This window comes from Canis lupus, chromosome 20, assembly GCF_011100685.1.
Source record: "Canis lupus familiaris isolate Mischka breed German Shepherd chromosome 20, alternate assembly UU_Cfam_GSD_1.0, whole genome shotgun sequence".
In the NCBI taxonomy this organism is placed as follows: domain Eukaryota; kingdom Metazoa; phylum Chordata; class Mammalia; order Carnivora; family Canidae; genus Canis; species Canis lupus.
This window is the reverse complement of record NC_049241.1, coordinates 54280017-54297900: the sequence shown is the minus strand read 5'-3', so window position 1 is coordinate 54297900 and position 17884 is coordinate 54280017. Positions and strand designations below refer to the sequence as shown.

Here is a 17884-nt window from a genome sequence, read left to right as displayed (position 1 = left end):
ACGCCATGAGCCCCCAGCAGCCCGTCTAATGGGGCAGTCCCCTTGGGGCGAGCTTGCAGAATTAGAGCTCCATTCCCCAGCAAGCTGCTCTCCCAAGAAGCAAACTCCACGTACAATTCGGCCTCTTCTTGTAGCGCCCATGTGCCCACTCGGGCTGCAGGAACTGGTCCAAGCTCCAAGAGGCAGGGCAAAGCATACCCAAGAGGCATGCTGGCCAAGGCCTTGGATGTGGTTCCCACTGCGCCATCCACTCCCCACCGGAACCCACCCCACCCTACCCCTGAGCCCTGGGGTCAAGCCAGCCTCTGCTGCTGCCCAGGGCCTGCAAAACTAGCAGCAGCCTTCGGAGCAGTGGCTCTTCACTCGGGGGTCTGCGCAGAGACCGCAGATCGCGGGCTCACTGAATTCACAAACTAACTTGAGCATAATGTAGATATTCCCAGGGGTAAGAACTCCTTGTAGTCCTATTCTCAAGCTGTTAATGACCTGAGAATAGCTAAAAACTGAGTTTTAGAGAAAGATCAACCAGGCCAAGAAGCCACCATCAGAGAGAAAATCAGGATGTCCCTGAAGCTACATGTGGACAGTCCAGGGGAGCTGCCAGGCAGGGACCAAAAGGAACAACCATTATGGGAGTGTGAGCCTCCAGGGGGTCCCGCCCCTCTCCCAAGAGGCTCCAATCCCTGCCTGCCCTGGTACCCACTAAGGACAGAACCATCAGGGAATATCCACCTAGGGCCTCGACAGCCAGACTCCCTAGCAGCCCCCAGGCCAGAGGGCTAGGCCCTGCAAGGACCCACCCCTTCTCTCCCAGCCCCCTCTGCCTGGAGCATGTGGCCTGGCCAATCAGACCTTTTGGCTCCAGGCTGCAGAGAGCCAATCTAGGAGAAAATAGCCGGTGCCCAAAGGAAGGTCCTCAGCTGAAGGAAAAGGATGGTGCACAGGCTGCACTGTCCAAGGAAAGCAGAGTGAGACTGATGGCTCAGAAGCAGAAAAGTTTCTTGGAGAGGTATCAGCAGAGAAGAACCTGCCTTTCACTGCCTGAGAAACCCATGCAGGCACCTCCTCAGTCACTGCCTGGGTGGCTAGAGAGAAAGAGCCTGGGGCAGGGAAGGCAACAGAACCATGCCCACCCAACCCTCCCAAACCTGGCAGATATGCCCTTCTGGCTTGGAGGCTCCTGGGGATCTCAAAGACATTGGCGAGAGATGTCACAAGCAGCCTCGGCAGATGCAGCCCTGTTGGCCACTGGGGTGTCTACCCAGGAGGGCATTTCCTCGTGGGGTCTGGGTGGCTTGCAAGTGACACGTACAGAAGAAATGTCAATTCCTACTCTTCCTATTCTGTAGAGTCCCAGAAAACTCTGGATGGCTGAGAAGGCACCAAGATCTCCAGCAAGAATTTTTCTTCCTTTTAACTTCCATATGGTTCAGGGAAGGACAGACCCAAGAGACTGGCATGGAGGAGACCCCCAGAGCTACACTCCGTACCTGGACTCTAACCACACGGGTCTGGAGAGCTCAAGTCAGACAAATCTGGGGATGTCAGAGACTCACTGGCCTTGCAGAAAGTGCCAGAAAGACCCTGCCTGGGCGATGTGGCTTCTCCTCCAGTGCTGCTGCTGAGTAAAAAGCTGTAAGACAGCCTGAGAGCTCAACCTGTCCCACCTGGGGTGGCCCAAGCCCACAACACCCAACAGGTGAGTGAAGCAAGAAAAACACAAAGATGAGAAGTGGATAAACTTGTGGGATCAGTGACTGGTGTATAAGCAGCTGCCTGGAGAGCCAGATGAGCTTGGCTCCGGTACACAGAGCCGTGTAGGCGGCTACAGGGGAACAGAACGCACACTCTTGAGTTTATATGTACACCAGGACACTATCTGAAAGGCTCCAGTGACCACTCCTTAACAGTTCAGAGAGAGGTCTCAGGAAGGCAGAGTGCTACCTGCCCAACAGGACTGAGACAAGATGACAAAAATGTTTCTTCTTGGGGGAAATGAGCCTTCTCACCATATCATCCCACTTGGCCCTTCCCCCTAATAAGCCTTCTATGCTGAGAGCTGTTCCCAAAGAAAAGAGGCCAAACCTGGAACAGCCCAGAGAGGAGGCACCCAGCCCTGCCTGGCAGATGGGGCATCCTGGCCATGCTCAGGAGGCCTGGGAGTTGGGCAGTCATGGCTGTGGTGGAAACACTGTCCACGGCCCCCAACCATGCGAGACTCTCAGGGTCCTGTCTTAAGGGACCTAAGGCCCACTGACATAATGGGAGCAGTGAGGATGGGGCAGGCTCTCTGGCCTTAAGAGGAAGAGGGCGAAGAGCCTGCAATCTCTTGGTTGCTTGTGCAATCCAGCAGGGGCCAACCCTCCTAACTGGCAGGGATCTGCCAGGTGGAGTGAAGAGCTCTAAGAGGAAGATGCCAAGGGAGCGAGTCTGGGAACGGAAGGTCCAGCTCTGTGGAGGGGCTGCCCTGAGCCCAGGACCCACCACTGGGCCCCAGTGCTCCCATGGGACTGGGCCTTCCGCCTCACTAACCTTGGAGCCGTGGGATGGTTTGGTCTTCTTGGGGTCAGAGAAGGCAGAGAGTGGAATTGTGGGTAACATGGGGTAGTCGGGGCTGGGCCTGGACACCGTTTCTGCTCCTTCGGGCATTACCATCACCTAGTGATAAAGAAGAGACAGGTGTTATCAGTGAGCAAGGAGGCAGGCTGGATTTCTGACCGGCAAGAGGAAGTCTGCCTGCAGGAGCTTGGCCAGAGGCTGGGGGAGGGGCAAAGGAGGACGTGAGCACCGTTTTTCCAGAAGAATCAAAGCATGTCCTCCATGAGAGGCTGGGTGCCGAGTGCTTGGAGCAAAGCGGGCTCGAGGTGGAGAGCAAAGAGAAGCCGGGGTCCCAGGATGGCTGGGCCCAGGTGCGGCCACACGGCCTCTGGGAGGAGAGCCCGGAGCGAGGTGGGCAGGAGGGCCAGGCCAGAAGACTCGCGGAGCGTGCCGAGAAGCACGAGAAGGCAGCTGTGGCCCAAGCTGACCTGCACGCTGCAGTTTAGAAGGACCAGAAGCATGGTTTGGAAAGGCGAGAGGCCAGCCAGACACCCACACTGGGCAGCCACGCGGCGGAGCGAGCAACTTCTGACGGCCGTGCGCAAGGGGGACTTTGCCGGGTCCCGCATTTCTGGGCAGGTGTGGGGTGGAGGGGACTGAGCCCTCCTCTGCTGTCAAGCAGGTGAAGGTGACTGACTCTGCAGCATGGGAGGCAGAGGCAGGGCGGAACTGTGTGGGGGTGGGCGCAGCTCTCCGCAAAAGCCCAGCACGAGCCTGCGGGGAGGGCAGCGAGCGCCCCGCTTGGTTAGCCAACTGCTGCGAGGAGGAAGGGCCTGGGGTCCTGCCAGGAGGTGTTCCCGGGAGACACCTGCCAGGTCCAGCGCGGCTCCCCGGCTCCTGCCGCACCTGCTGAGGGAGAGAAGGCTTGGGGGCAAGCTGTCCAAATACTGACGTTACAAGTGAACATGACTAGCAGCCAGCCACTCAGAGGGAGCCTTCCAGACAGCAACGAGACAGAACAAAAGAATAAAGCGCACGGTTTAAAAAAAAAAAAAAAGGATGAAAAGGGGAAAAAAGCATTTAGCTCAGTAGAACAAGCACCACTAATAACCTTGAGCCCGAGATTCCTTGAAAAGCCACACCCTTCCTCTGAGGAGGCTGGCATCAGGGGACAGCAGGGCTGAAAGCAGGGCAGTGAAGCCCCTCATGGCACCTCGACCCGCAGGTAGCAGAAGCCAGAGATGCAGGTTGCTGCCCAGAGCCCATCCGAGCACAGCACTCCGCCCCACAGCGCCCAGAGCCCAGCCAGGCAGCCCAGACCTCGGGCAGAGCACCGCACTTGGGGCTCGCAAGGACTCGCAGGGCACGGAGAAGCCACCACAGGTCCCGACTCCTTCACTCGCTCTTCCTTCCACTCTCGCCTTCAGGCCTTCTCAGTCCCCTCGAACTAACGTCCTCGCCTGACCCGGCTCCAGGACAGCGCAGCCAATGCCTCTCCTGTCCCTCTTCCCTGCTACAACAGCTCTCTGCAAAAGGTAAAGTGAACCAGCGGCTCTAACGCCACCTCCGCCGCAGTGCCTCACGGGGACCCATCACACCTGATGGGAACACACCTGATGGGAATACAGACCCTCGGCCGCGGAAAGAGGGCTTCTACTGTGTGGCTCAGCTGCCAGTGGGGCAAAGCACGAGACACCATGCTGAGGAGACGGGCAGCTGCCCTCCTGAGGCTGGCCCCTGACCATCTAGCAGGGAGCAAAGCTGATGTGGTCACTGCTGAGGCAGCGCCTGAAGCTCCGGGGGACCGGCCAGCGGAGGGGCAGCACGGAAGGCAGGGCTCATCGACCTACGGGTCTGGTCCGTGACTCCAGTTCTTCTAGCACCAACATCAATACGGGCGGGTCTGCAGTCATCTGCCACAAGATGGCAAATGCCAGCCCCACTGGGGACACTCCACTCCAGAACGGCAAGCGAGAACCACAAGTCACGTGTCAGCAGCTACTCTCCCATAAGGGTCTCAGGCTACTCCTAAGACCAGAGCGCTCTGCTCTGCTGTCAGCCCATGGCGAGCCCCAAAGGGTGAGAAAGTTCCTGACCAACCAACCAGCTCTCTGGGCAGCCCACCCCAGGGTGCAGAGCACCCAGCAGAGACCACTGTGCCTCACCCTCCCTCTCCTGCCTCCAGGACAGGCCCTTCTCAAATGCTAACTGGACCGGCAATCCCAACCTCTCCCTCTCATCACCGCCTCCAGCCTCCACTTTTATATGCTTTGATGATGCACAGCGAGCCTTCATCTCTTCTTAGCAAAGAAACCCTCCTTACACAGGAGGCAGCGGGGGACAGCCCCTTGGTCCTGGAGCTCTGAGGAGAGGCCAGGAACAGAAGGCTAACTGCACGTGTGTCTCCCAAAGAAATGTTGGCTACAAAACCTCTGAGTCACAAATGCTCTGGCAAATGTTGGGCAGCAGAAAGAAGGTGGAGAAGCAGAGCTGGGGAGGACTGCGGACCCCAGTACCCTCCCCACTTCCTTGGTTCTTCCAGAAGTCCCAGGCACACTTCAGGACAAATGTCTGTGTAAACGGATTTCGACACCTGTTTGTTCCCATCAGCCATCACACGCTAGGTTATAATCACAGGCTGTGTATAGGGAACCTGACAAAACTTAACTGAATTTTCTACAATGAGTAAGTGACTGCCTTTATTTAAAAAAAAAAATTTAAAAATGTCAGAGGCCCAACTGAATAAGAAAGGACTACTCTGGAGGCCTAAAGAAGCTCAGCGCCCACTCCCTATGTTGACTGGGGAGGTGGGTCTGCCCTACCACACACTCACACTCATGGCCCTGACCCGAATCCTCCTGGCTGGCACCCAGGCAAACGCTCAGTGGCACTGGGGCACTGAAAGGTGGCGCTGGGATGTCTCGTATCCTCGGCCTGGCCCTTCTTCAGCACAGGAGGTCCAGCCTACAGCCCAGCACCCCTCCTCCTCCACAGCCAGTCATGCCATCCACACCAAGCTGCCCCTGCTCCACTTCTGAACTGTGCTCCGGGCCCTCTGCCACCACACACGGATCCCCAGCCACACGACTCACTAAGAGGCCTAGGTTCTGAGAGCTGATGCTTTTGTCTAGCCTCACTAGGACAAAACCACCAGGCAACGCGCATCATCAGGGAACCCCACAGAGAGCCACTGCTGTTTCCCCAGATGACGCAGCCCCAGCACAGCCTTGCCAATCCGGTTAAAAGCTGGCTCCTGTGCCTCGCCACGCTGACGGACTGGCCTCACGCCCATTCCTCCCACCCCTCCTTCCCACGGAGGAAGCTGCTAATTAACCACAGTCAAGCAGGAAACTATGAGGACAACTAGTCACTAGTCATCAGCAGACAACGCCCCGGCACCTGCTCAGGACACCTGGGTCCTATGCGGTGCCACCAGGTGCCACCCGGGCCAGCTGCCCCTCTGGATTGCAGGCACCCAATCAGTGCTGAAGAGATGTGCCTGGGAGCCCCTGAGGCCGCTCAGTACCAAGAGCCACGCAGGAGCCATGAGCAAGCTGCCAGCGCCCCCACAGCATCCACGCGAGCAGAGACACACTCACCCCGCCAGCCATCAGGAGCTTGTACCGGAACTCAATGGTGGGGTTGTTGAAGGTGAGCTTCTCACAGCGCAGGTGGTTCACAGGGGGGTTGCCCTCCAGGTTCAGGAACAGGTCATAGGTGAAGCACACCTTCCTCGGCTCCTCCTTCAACAAAGAAAATAAGGAAGTTCACCTCAGAGGGGCAGGCAGGAGCTGTGGGGACAGCCACGAGACTCTCCCCCATGCCAGGTCTCCATTTCTCTCCCCCTCAGCCCCTTACCTGCTTCTCTCGTGTGCCTCCTTCTCATCTATTCCATTAGGATCCAAAACAAATTAACTTACTATTTGCACTGGACCCAGCAAAGCAGCCTCCACGAGAGAAACACAGATCATTAAGGCTGATGTTCTCAGACGGTTACTGGAAATATTCCCGCTGATGGCACAGACGGCCTGGTGCACACCCTCCCCTTCGACGGAGAGGCTGAGGCTTGAAAGCACGGCTGATCAGTGGCAGTACGGAGGTCTGAGCCCAGGCTCTGAGGCCTATGATTCCCCAGTCTCCACCCCCTGTTCCCTTCCTGGAAGGGAGACAGCTTCAAAGACATCCAAATGGCCAACAAGCACACGAGAGATGCTCAACATCACTAATGATCGGGGAATGGCAAATCCAAACCACGACAACACCTCCCAGCCCTTAGTATGGGATTTTTTTTACAAAGTGAAAAATATCAAGTGGTGGTGAGGATGTGGAGAAGCTGGGGTCCCTATGCAAGGCTGCTGTAGTACACCATCACCAACCAGTGCAGTCACTAGAGCGCTGTCTGGGAGCTCCTTGACATGTTAAATATAGAGTAACCTATCCCATGCATCCCTCCTAATACGTAGCCAAGAAAAATGAAAACATATATTCACACAGAAACTTGTACATCCATGTCCATAGCACAGCATGGTTCGAAATGGTCAAAGTCAGAGCAACCCCAGCGTCCACTGACGGATGAACATAATATGGTGTCTCTTGACCCACGGGCACGTCACTTGGCTGCAAACAGGAGCGAGGCTCCCACATGCGCTGTCCCAAGGACAGACCCTGAACACACGACACTCAGGGAGGGAACCAGACACAGAAGGCCACGTGGCCTGTGATTCCACATATGTGACACGTCCAGTGTAGGCTTATCCGTGGATAAGAAGGGGGCTCCTGGGTGTCAGGAACTGGGGCCTAAGGATAAGGAATGACTGCTGATAGAGATGAGGTGGTTTTCTGAGGTGATGGAATATTCTAGAACTAAAAAACTAATAGCTACACAGCACTGTGAATGTACTAAAAAAACCAGTGAATTTGTATGCTTTAAGAGGGAATTTTCGGGGCAGCCCTGGTGGCGCAGTGGTTGGGTGCCGCCTGCAGCCTGGGGTGTGATCCTGGAGACCCGGGATCAGGTCCCACATCGGGCTCCCTGCATGGAGTCTGCTTCCCCCTCTCCCTGTGTCTCTGCCTCTCTCTCTGTGTCTATGAATAAATAAATAAAATCTTTTAAAAATAAAAATAAAAAAATAAAAGGGAATTTTCTGGTACACAATTTTTTAAAATGCTCTCCATCAGGAGAGAAAACCTTAGGAGTCGGGGTGCTGGTTAAGAGGCCCTCACTTCAGGATGGGGCAGTCAGGGGTAAGGAAGGAAGAGGGAAGCACAGAGCCTCCCACACAGGCATGCCCATATTCTTTTTTTTTCCACCCAGACCAGCAGGGTCACAGTCCTCGGGAGAGAAGGGAGTAGACATCAGGGCTGAGCCTGCATTCCTGCCACTCGGACTGCAGCCAGGAGCTCGGGTTGCCTCACCTTCCTCCTCCTCCATCACCCTAGCCAGCAGCTGCATGAGCCAAGCTGGGTTTTTTTAGCTCCAGTGAGTGAGTGATGCCTGGGAATGGGAATGTGGCTGTCCCTGTGTCTGCTTCTGAATAAAGGGGAAAGGAGTGGGGTCCTGTAGTTGCACATGGACGACTCTGCCCACCCCACCCCCCACCCCCAGCCATTCAGTCCATAGGTAGAAGATGCACCTGTGAGGTGAAAGAGTCATAGACTTTGCCTTCTGGGAGCCTCGAGTCCGGTGTGAGAGAAGATAAGTAAATAGGCCTTCCCAGGCCAATGCCAACCAGTGAGGTGACACTGGCCTCCCCCTCCCCCTAGCAGCCCTTGGGGTCAGCAAGAGTGGTTTCCACCCCTGACCCATTTAAACCAGACTTGGAGATGGATCCCCTGGCCCAAGGTGGACACATGGCCTAGTCTGAGTGATGAAGGGTAATGAGGTCAGCCTAAGGAGCGCTTTCCTTCCCAAGTCAAACATGAAGTATAAGCAGAAAGGCTCAGCATCTCTCTTCTTCCTGCCTGGTTGGAAGGTCAGCAATCCCGGGAACAGTGTGGAGGAAAGCCACAAGGATCTCTGTTCCAGGCCATCAGCCAGCTGCTCTCCAACTTCTTGTTAAGGAAGAGAAAGGAGCCCCCTCAGTAAGCTTCTGTTACACCCCTGACTGTGGCTGATGCCTCTCCTCTGTGCCAACCTCATGGAGCCACCTGCCACAGTAGGGATGGGTCCCCGCCAAATTGGGAAGCCCCTGGAGGCAGAAGTGGAGGGAATACCCCCCCCCCACACACACACACACACACTCAGGTGCTGGCCTAGGAAGGTGCTGCATTTTTGTCAAAAGAATGAAACATTAAGATGGATAAAAGAATGAAACATTAAGATGGGTAAGAGCAGACCATGACCCAACAGTGGGGGGTGAAGAGGTGGCCAGGAAGGTTCCCTGGAGACTATGCCAGGCTCAGAGAGGGACCTATGAATCAATCAAGAAGGGGGTGGGAGGAAGCTGCACAGGCCACAGCACCATTTCTAGAGCCCGGAGAGTCCACATGGCTATAGTGGGAACAGGAGGCATAGCAGTAACAGCAGATGACCTGAAGAGATGGGCCTTGGCCACATCCTTAGGGGCACAGGTGTCTACAGGGGGGTTGGGGCTCAGAAAGAACAAGCCCAGATTTGCATCCCAGGAAGCAAACACCCTTTGGCCTGCAGGACGCCACTACTGGGGGCAGGGTTTGAACCTGGCCAATAAAGGAGTAAAAACAAAACTAAATAAAACACCACAACAAAAAACCAAAAACGCACATCAAGAATTTGTCCTGCCTTTCCACAAGGTAACCACACAAGATACAAGAGGCAGACCGCTATAGATACAGATGTCGTCCGGCTAGTGCGTGCAGAAGGAATGAGAGCACCACTGTTCCGTTCCTCCTAACAGGTCAGTGAGCGGGGCTCTGTCCCTCAGCTACGGCCGACATCATAAACACAGGTCACAGACAAGACCAACGTGCCACCTGCCACGGAGACTTCATCTCCAGATTCAAGTTCAAACTGACCGAGAAGATACACATCAGAAGATAGTGCTAAACAACAAGCACTGCGGCACAAAAGCAACAAAAAAGCCGGGTGATACCAGCTTCTAAGGACAAATGATCCAGTTTCCTCAACAAGTAAAGCACAAAGAAAAGCACTGGTAGAGGGAGACTCTTCCCTTCTCTGCTCCTTTACACAGTGAAAGGAACTTACAAAACAAACTCACGAATCACAACGTGTTGGTCTTATCTAGATCTTGATTCAAACAGAAAAAAAACTTTAAACGCTGACTAGATATTAAGGAATTGTTACTATTCAGGTACGATACTGGTATTATTATGATTTTATTATTACAAAGCAGTCTTCATCTTTTAGAGACATATTGTGAACTGGAGACACATGAAATTACAATGTCTAGGGTTTGCTCCAAAAAGACACAGGCCCGAGATAGCCCCGCTCGGCCAAGTGTGGTAAGTGCTGGAACCAGGGGATGGCTCCCGAGGGCTCGTTACAGCACTCCGCCTACTTCTGTAGACATTTCACTATGTCCCTGAAAATTCTGCGAGTGGACACAGTGCCACGAGGGAGGAGCTCTGCTAAGGGAGCGTGTCAGGGAGGGGAGGGTGGCTGGGGCGCCAGCATGAGGCAGGCTGGCAGCTGCACATCGCCGACAGCACCCGGTGAGCACGGGGTTAGACCAGGCCGGGGGCTCACCTCTCACCAGCTGCCGGGCCTTGGTCACTAGGCCTACCTTCTAATTCTAAGCCTCGGTTTCTTCAACTACGAGTGGGAGTATTTGATGAGACAAGGCAGTTAATCGCCTCAGCTTGGTGCCGTCAAGAAAGGGAAGCTACTGCTTTTACAGAAGGAGCTCTAGGCCACAGGAGGTCACCTGGGAGACCTGGCAGACAGATGGTGGCTGAAGCCACAGGATTCGGCAGCAGGAAAACAGTAGCTCACAGAGACGCTAGAAGGTTGATCTACAGCTTGATCTCCTGAACACAACGGGTAGGGTGGAGTGGAATGGACGGGCTGGTGCCAAGCCTGGGGTGCCCAGCATTCACCAGCATTCACCACGGTCGGCACTTTTCTAAGCACTTAACACACATAATGATGCCTTCACAGCCCGAAACAGGGGTGCTCTCACCTGCCCCATGTCGCAGAAGAAGAAACCGAAATAGGCAGGTAAGCTGCGTGGTGCCACATAGCCAGTCAGCAAGGAGTCAGGACTCGCTCTGGGTAGACTGTGTTCTCTGGAAGCCCTGGCCCTTGGTGGAGAGCAGGAGGAGTCCTTTAGGACTCCCCAGAGCTAGGCACGGAGCACGTAGGCCGGGCAGGGGCCTTCCCCCGAACGCCCGCAGTGTGTCCTGCTCTCGTGACCTGGGATGGGCCACTGGCAGCTGGTGTGTGCATCACCACGCTGAAACGGCTAATCAGAGCTCTCTCTGGATGAGACTTCCAGCCTGGGCGGCTTAGGAACCGCCGAGAGGGTTCCTGCCCTCCCTGCCCAGGAACCCAGCCTGCTGCTCAGGAGATGCAGGCAGCACGGCAACACCTCTAAGAGCCAGCAGCACATTCAGTGAGGAGCAGCCAAGGGTGTGCTAAGCCCACAGTCACAAGGGCAACATCCTTGTCACTCCAGCCAGACCCTACACATGCCACACTCTCCACAAAGGCAGCCGAAGCTGGCCTCAAACATTCTCAGTGCAGGCCATGGGCGGCCACTCCACTGTCCGGGATACTGGCCACAGGCCAGCGTCTCTCTCCAGACTCAGCAAACTAAGAAGCAGAGGAACTGGCCAAACTGGTGCCAGCGCCCAAAGCTGACGGCACGTGGACTCATCCTCAGCTTTTGGGCAATCCAGGACGTGGGAGCCCTGGCCAAGGCCCATGCCTGGCATGGGCCCACGTGAAGGCCAATGGCCCAGAGCTGTGGGAGCAACTGGCCGTACTTGTGGTTTCCGCTGCTGCCCCTCCGCCACCTTGGGCCCCACCCTCTTCTGCAGCTGGCAGGGCTGGCCCTGGAGGACCCTGAGGCTTACTGCCCCACCCTGGGTGCAGCCAGACTCCTGGTGGCCCAGAACTCACCAGCTAAGGAGAGCCTCAGGGTTATGTCCTTGCCATCTGGGCCCTGCCCACACTTCTCTTTTGGAGCCTGTTTGCCATTCTCCTCTTAGAAGGCCCTAGGGTTCAAAAAACAGTTAAACGTGAATCTGATCATGGTCCTATATCTAACTGCCAGTTTAGAGGGCTGTAGTCAGCAATATCCCCATAGGACAAACCATACAGCTTCTTAAAATGCTTTGCAAGGGAGAAAAGGGAAAGAGAGAAAAGATTTAAAGAACCTTAAGAAATGCAGCAACCGGCAACAATGCACCAACCTTATCTGAATCCTGATTTGAACAAATTATTAAAAAGAAAAAAAAATATATATATATATACACACACACACGCACACATACACACATGATAATAGGAAAACTCTGATGTTACTGGATGTTTGATATTAAGAATTGTTCATTTATTAGTTCCCAGCTATAATGACACGGTGGTTAGATACTTTTAAAAAGAGGTTTATCGTTTATAGACACAGACTGAAATATTTACAGATTAAAAGACAGGATGTCTTGGACTTGTGCTTCAAAATAGTCCTGGGGCTAGAAATGAAAACAGCACTGTACTCAAGTGAGTAACTGCTAGAGTGGGGGGTAGGTGTTGTGCCGCACGGTCTGCTCCGCTACTCTACTGTGTATATTTTTCAACATTTGAAAGACTTTTAACGTACAGGATTGGCTCCACCCAGCCCTGCTCACAGCTCTGCACCTGAGTCTCTTCTGGTACCGGGGACAAGATGCAGACAGGACCTCTCAAGGAGCCCAGATGAGGCCAACAAAATTTTCCATCCCTGGATCCCCAGGGATCCTCCTTGGCCCCAAGGTGAATGCAGGTAGACATCTGCTTCAAGTAGCCACCTGGCCACCAGCACCACTTACAGAGCCCTCCCAGGGCCAGGTGCTGCATCACAGGCCTTCACCTAGCACCTTACTTGGTGCTTGCCAGTGCTCTGGGAGTTAGTCACTGCTCTCCCCACATATCAGGAGAGGAAACTGAGGTTTAGTGGCATTTAATCACTGGCCAAGGCCACACAGAACCAACGAAGCTCAGGCCACCGAGCACACGGACCACAGCCTCCAGCATCTTCCTGTGGACCTGGCTGCACCGCGCCTGGCTCTCGGTTCCCATGGTGCACCTGCTCAGGACTGCAGCCAGGGTGACAAGGGACACTGCCCCCTGCCCAGGAGGGAAAGAGAGGAAGGGAAGCACTGCAGCCAACAAACACCACCAAATCTGAAATTCCACTTCCAGGACTCCAGAGGCTGAAGGAGGGTCACCAAAGCATTTCTGAAGTGAGAGGCCTAGCGATGCCCAGTGTCCCTCCCCAGGAAGCGCAAGGGACTCTACAGCCAGTCTAAGCTAAGCAGTGTGCTACGCAGCTGTCATAAAAAACGAGGTAGAGTTAGGGGGACTGCTGTGGGAGGTCCACAGATATTTGTTTAGAAATGCATCTCCCTCCCTCCCTGTCTCTCTCACACACACCCGCACAGAAAATAACTGCTTCTGGATGGACTTCACTAACTGCTTATAGTGTTCACTCCAGGGAGACAGACAGGAGAGGGGACTCTGATTCCTGCAGCCCACACCCATCACCTCTGTAGTTAGATGCAGAAAAATGACTTTAAAAGACTTAAGGGGGACACCTGGGTGGCTCAGTGGTTGAACATCTGCCTTTGATTCAGCTCCTGATCCCGGGGAGCCTACTTCTCCCTCTATCTATGTCTCTGCCTCTCTCACTATGTCTCTCATGAATAGACAGAATCTTTAAAAAGAAAAAAGAAAAAAAAAAGGCTTAAGGAATACAGTGCAATGTGGGCTAAAAATTGTGGGCTCTGCAGTCCAAGACCTTCTGGATAGCAAAACAGCTTTGCCATCGACTCACTGTATGACCCTGGACAAGCCATTCCACCTCTCTGAGCCTCAATGAGAGGAGGAAATAAAACCACAGGGTTCTGGGTGTACAAGGGAAGGAGGAAGGAGAGACTGTGGCTCTGACCAGTAAGGTGGCATCATTCTGGCCCTCCCCCTGCCCTCTCTACAACTGCTCTGCCACGATGAACCCAGGACAACTTCTCTCAATGTCCGAACCGAGGCTGCATGAGCCCATGGCTTGGCCCCAAGTGAGCACAGGGGTGAGCTACGGTTGACATTATGGCTTGTCCTGCCCTCCTCATCTGCACTCCTCCCTCACTTTGGGGGGTGACAGTGCAAATGACTCAGTTACATGATTCCCATCTTTACAGGAAACATATTCAGTCCAGAAAGATTCTCAGAGAAGCTGACTCCAGGCAGATTCTTCTATCCCCTTCTCAAGGAGCTCAGGAGAAGGCACTGGTTAGGGAGCCAAGCTGGAGGGTAGACTGTCCCTCCTGGTGTCCGGGGGTCAGGCTAAGTCTCTTCTCATACACATTTGCTCTTTCCAGATGCTTTTCCGCCCCTCTCCAGACACTGCCCTCTAGAAACCAGGGGTGCTTCTGGGGTCCCACATGGAGGAACAGAAGGATGCTACAGGGAAAGAGTCACTGCATAGCAGGCTGGCATTCACGCGGCTTGTCACAAGTTGGCAGCTCCCTGACCTTTCCCTGGGTCTCTTAGCACCACATCCCTTTCTGTTCTGGTTCCTCAGCAATCCCCCAGTTAGGGCTGGGCCCATGGGCTGCATCAACCAGCCAACTGTCCCTGTGCAGAGAAACTACCAGCAGCTGGCTCTGCAGAAGATGCTTGCCTCCTGAGCTCTGCAGAGCCCCAGAAGCTGACCCAGGTTCAGACAGAGCCAAAATGGTGGTGACCCTAGAAGGGACAAGCTACAAGAGGTGAACATGAGTTCCCTACCCAATCATTCCAGACTGGCTCTCACCGACCAAGCCTCAGCCTAAACTGAGAGCAGGTGGGAGAAGCCTAGCCCAGCCCAAGGGGAGAAGGTGTCACAGGCCAGGACCCTTTCCACTCCAGAGAGGGTGGGGAGGGGCAGAAGAGCACAGGGTTCCGTGGCCCTGGGGCCCCCACCAGCTTGTTGCCAATCCTACCACACTGTCTACATGGCTGTTTCCCCAAAACACAAGTCAGCCAAGATGTGTCCAAGAAGATGCCTCTGAGTAGGCTAGGAAGCTGGCAAGCACGGTTTTAACTCACTTTAAAACAAAACAAAACAAAAAAAACCTCTTCCAAATAAAACCATGCAAACCTCCAAATCAAATGTACCAAAATGCCCCTCCTGTGACCTCAGATAATAGCATTTGAGTAAAGCCATGGAGAGTTAGTGACGGCTAGGGCTCACTGTCCAATAATAACTTATTATAGGGGGTGGGGGTGGAGGGCAGGAAGGATGTCTAATATTAGCAGCAAATAACCAAAACAAACTTTATACTTTACCACTTCTGAAAATTGGGCTATCTCTTAAAGTCAGCGTGCACACCTTTTCCTCCTCCCGGAGTGTGTTATTACTTTGATGGTACATCTCACCATGAAACAGCCAAGCTGCAAATTCAAAACCAAAATGTGCCCAGGCCAGCATTCACTCCCTGACAAACACCCACAGGGCGCAGGCGGGGCCGCTGGCCTCAGGCCCGGGCACCATGAGAAATGAAAGAGCAGTTGCCTTTGGGCGTAGAAAACCTCTTGTTCCCATTTCACAAATGATTCCCTTCTCTCCTCTTGGTTTTGCCAATCACTCCAAGCCAGAAACTCAGGACTACGAGGAGCCAGCTTGACTTTGAAAAGGAAAAAATCAGATCTAAGAGGATTCCCAGGGAAAATGAAGTCACAACAAACGACGCCTTAGAACTAGAACTACTGAGTCCAGCTGCTGGCCTCAGCTAATGACTCAAAACCAAACCACAACAGCAATTCCCATGCCAAGGTCAAAGTGCCATGAACACTAGCAGGTATATCATGGGGTTACCAACTGGCAAAACTGAAGGAGCTCGTAAGAACTGATCTTAGCCCAGAGAGGGAGGGGAGTGAGGGGTGCAGATCGCATCCTCAGGGGTCACACGCTCAGGGAGAGGCAGCAGCCCCCAGGTGCATCCCACACCTACTCACTATGCCCAAGACCAAACCCTGGAGCCTCCCTCCCATGAGGACACTTTAGGGCCCCAACTCCACCTCCCATCTGGGACACAGACAAGTACTTCCTGTCGGGCAGCCACTGAATTACTTCCAGAAAACATTGAACCAGATATGCTCTGTAATGTGACCATGCCACCACAAAGCAATCTGGGATGGGCAGGAGATGAGTGCTTTGCTGGGGATTGTGGAGCCCTGGCCAGAGGCAGATGAACCCAGAGGCAGCAGAGGGATCAACCCTTCACCAAGGGTCTAACAGCACACCCACTCCCCACATACAGGTCTGAGAGGGCTTTTTCTGAAGGAAGTGCTCCCTTTCCCCTCAATGGCCAGCACACTCCAATGGCTTCCCAATGTGCCTGGGCTGAGTTGCCCTGCCAATCACCAGCCTCCCTTCTGAACCCAAGTGCCCCTGACTCGCCACTTACACAGTGTGGCTGCTTTCACCTAGAAGGGTGTCTCTTGGTCTTCTCCATCCCGCCGACTCCTACCCACCTGCACATCTCAGGGTAAACCTGGCTTCTTAAGGAAAGCCTTTCCTTACACATTTCCCCTCTTTCTGAATGAGTCCTCCATAATACCCTCACAGTATTAAGATAAAGATACTTGTATCCAAAATGTATTGCCTTAAAACTCAAACAACAAGAAAACAACTAACCCAACTAACAACAACAAACCTCTAGAGTTCTGAACACTTCACCAAAGGAAATAAAGGAACTGCAAACAAACACATGAAAAGATGCTGTCATTAGCCAGCAGGTTAATGCATATCAAAACCTCATGATTTAGATTTAGTTTAGTTTAGCTTTTTTTTTTTTTTTTTTTTTAGATTTATTTATTTAGGGCAACCCCGGTGGCCCAGTGGTTTAGCGCCACCTTCAGCCCAGGGCTTGATCCAGGAGACCCGGGATCGAGTTCCACGTCAGGGTCCCTGCATGGAGCCTGCTTCTCCCTCTGCCTGTGTCTCTGCCTCTTTCTCTCTGTGTCTCTCATGAATAAATAAATAAAATCTTAAAAAAGAAAAGATTTATTTATTCATTCATGAGAGACACAGAGAGGCAGAGACACAGGCAGAGGAAGAAGCAGGCTCCATTGCAGGGAGCCCGACATGGGACTCGATCCTGGGACTCGAGGATCACACCCTGGGCCGAAGGCAGGTGCCAAACCACTGAGCCACCCAGGGATCCCTAGGTTTAGGTTTAAGTTTAGGTTTAGGTTTAGGTTTAGGGATACCAGCTCACACCAACTGGGATGGCTAGAATAAAAAAACAGGAAGTACTTGGCAAGAAGACAAGAGAAGCTGGAACCCTGTGTGCTGCTGGTGGGAATGTAAAATGGTACAGTTGCTACAGGAAAAAGTAGGGCAGTTCCTCAAAAAATTAAACAGAATTACCATATGATCCAACAATTCCACTCCAACATATGTGGCCCCAAAGAAGTGAAAACATATGCACACAAAAACTTGCACACAAAATTGCTAAGAGTGGAAACAACCCAAACACTCATCAACGGATGAACAGATAAATGTGGTCCATTCATACGATCGAATATATCCAGCCATAAAAAGGAATGAAGTACTGATGTGTGCCACAATGTGGATGAACTCTGCGAACATTACGCAAAATAAAAGATGCCAGTCAGAAGAGGCCACACACTGTACAATTCCATTTTTTTTTAAATACAATTCCATTTATATGAAAGGTTCAGAAGAGGTAAATCTATAGCTACAAAGTCAATTAGTGGTTGCCAGGGACTAGAGGGAGGGAGGAGGAGGAGTGACTGCTAATGGGGAGTTTCTTTGTGGGTGAAGGAATATTCTGGAATCAGTGGTAATGGTGGCACAACTCCGAATATGCTAAAAACCAATGGAATGTATATTTTCAATGTATGAATTATATGGTATGTGAATTAAATTCTCCATGAAGCTATTTTTTAAAAACGAGAGACATGACTATACAACCCCCCGGGGAGGTGCAAATGGAGAAGAGCGACCATCAGGCAAGAATGCAGAACAGCAGACAGCTGCTGGCACAGCCTAGAGAGCCAAGCACACCTGCTCCGTGCCTCCAGAGACCCCGCCCAAACCGGGATTGTTACCCACGTGAACTGAAAACTTACGTTCATACAAAAACCCACACACAAATGTTTAGGGCAACTTTATTCATAATCCCCCAGAACCGGAAACAATTGCGATGC

The 17884-nt window shown here is 53.1% G+C and overlaps 1 protein-coding gene across 1 annotated transcript in view; it reads right to left on the bottom strand.

Annotated features, from left to right (window-relative positions):
• Nucleotides 1-17884, bottom strand: part of MLLT1 (MLLT1 super elongation complex subunit) — a 67089-nt gene that overhangs the window by 14220 nt on the left and 34985 nt on the right. Inside the window, 2 exon segments of the mRNA XM_038567590.1 lie at nucleotides 2533-2658; nucleotides 6138-6281. Of these exon segments, the coding sequence (XP_038423518.1) occupies nucleotides 2533-2658; nucleotides 6138-6281 (270 nt within the window).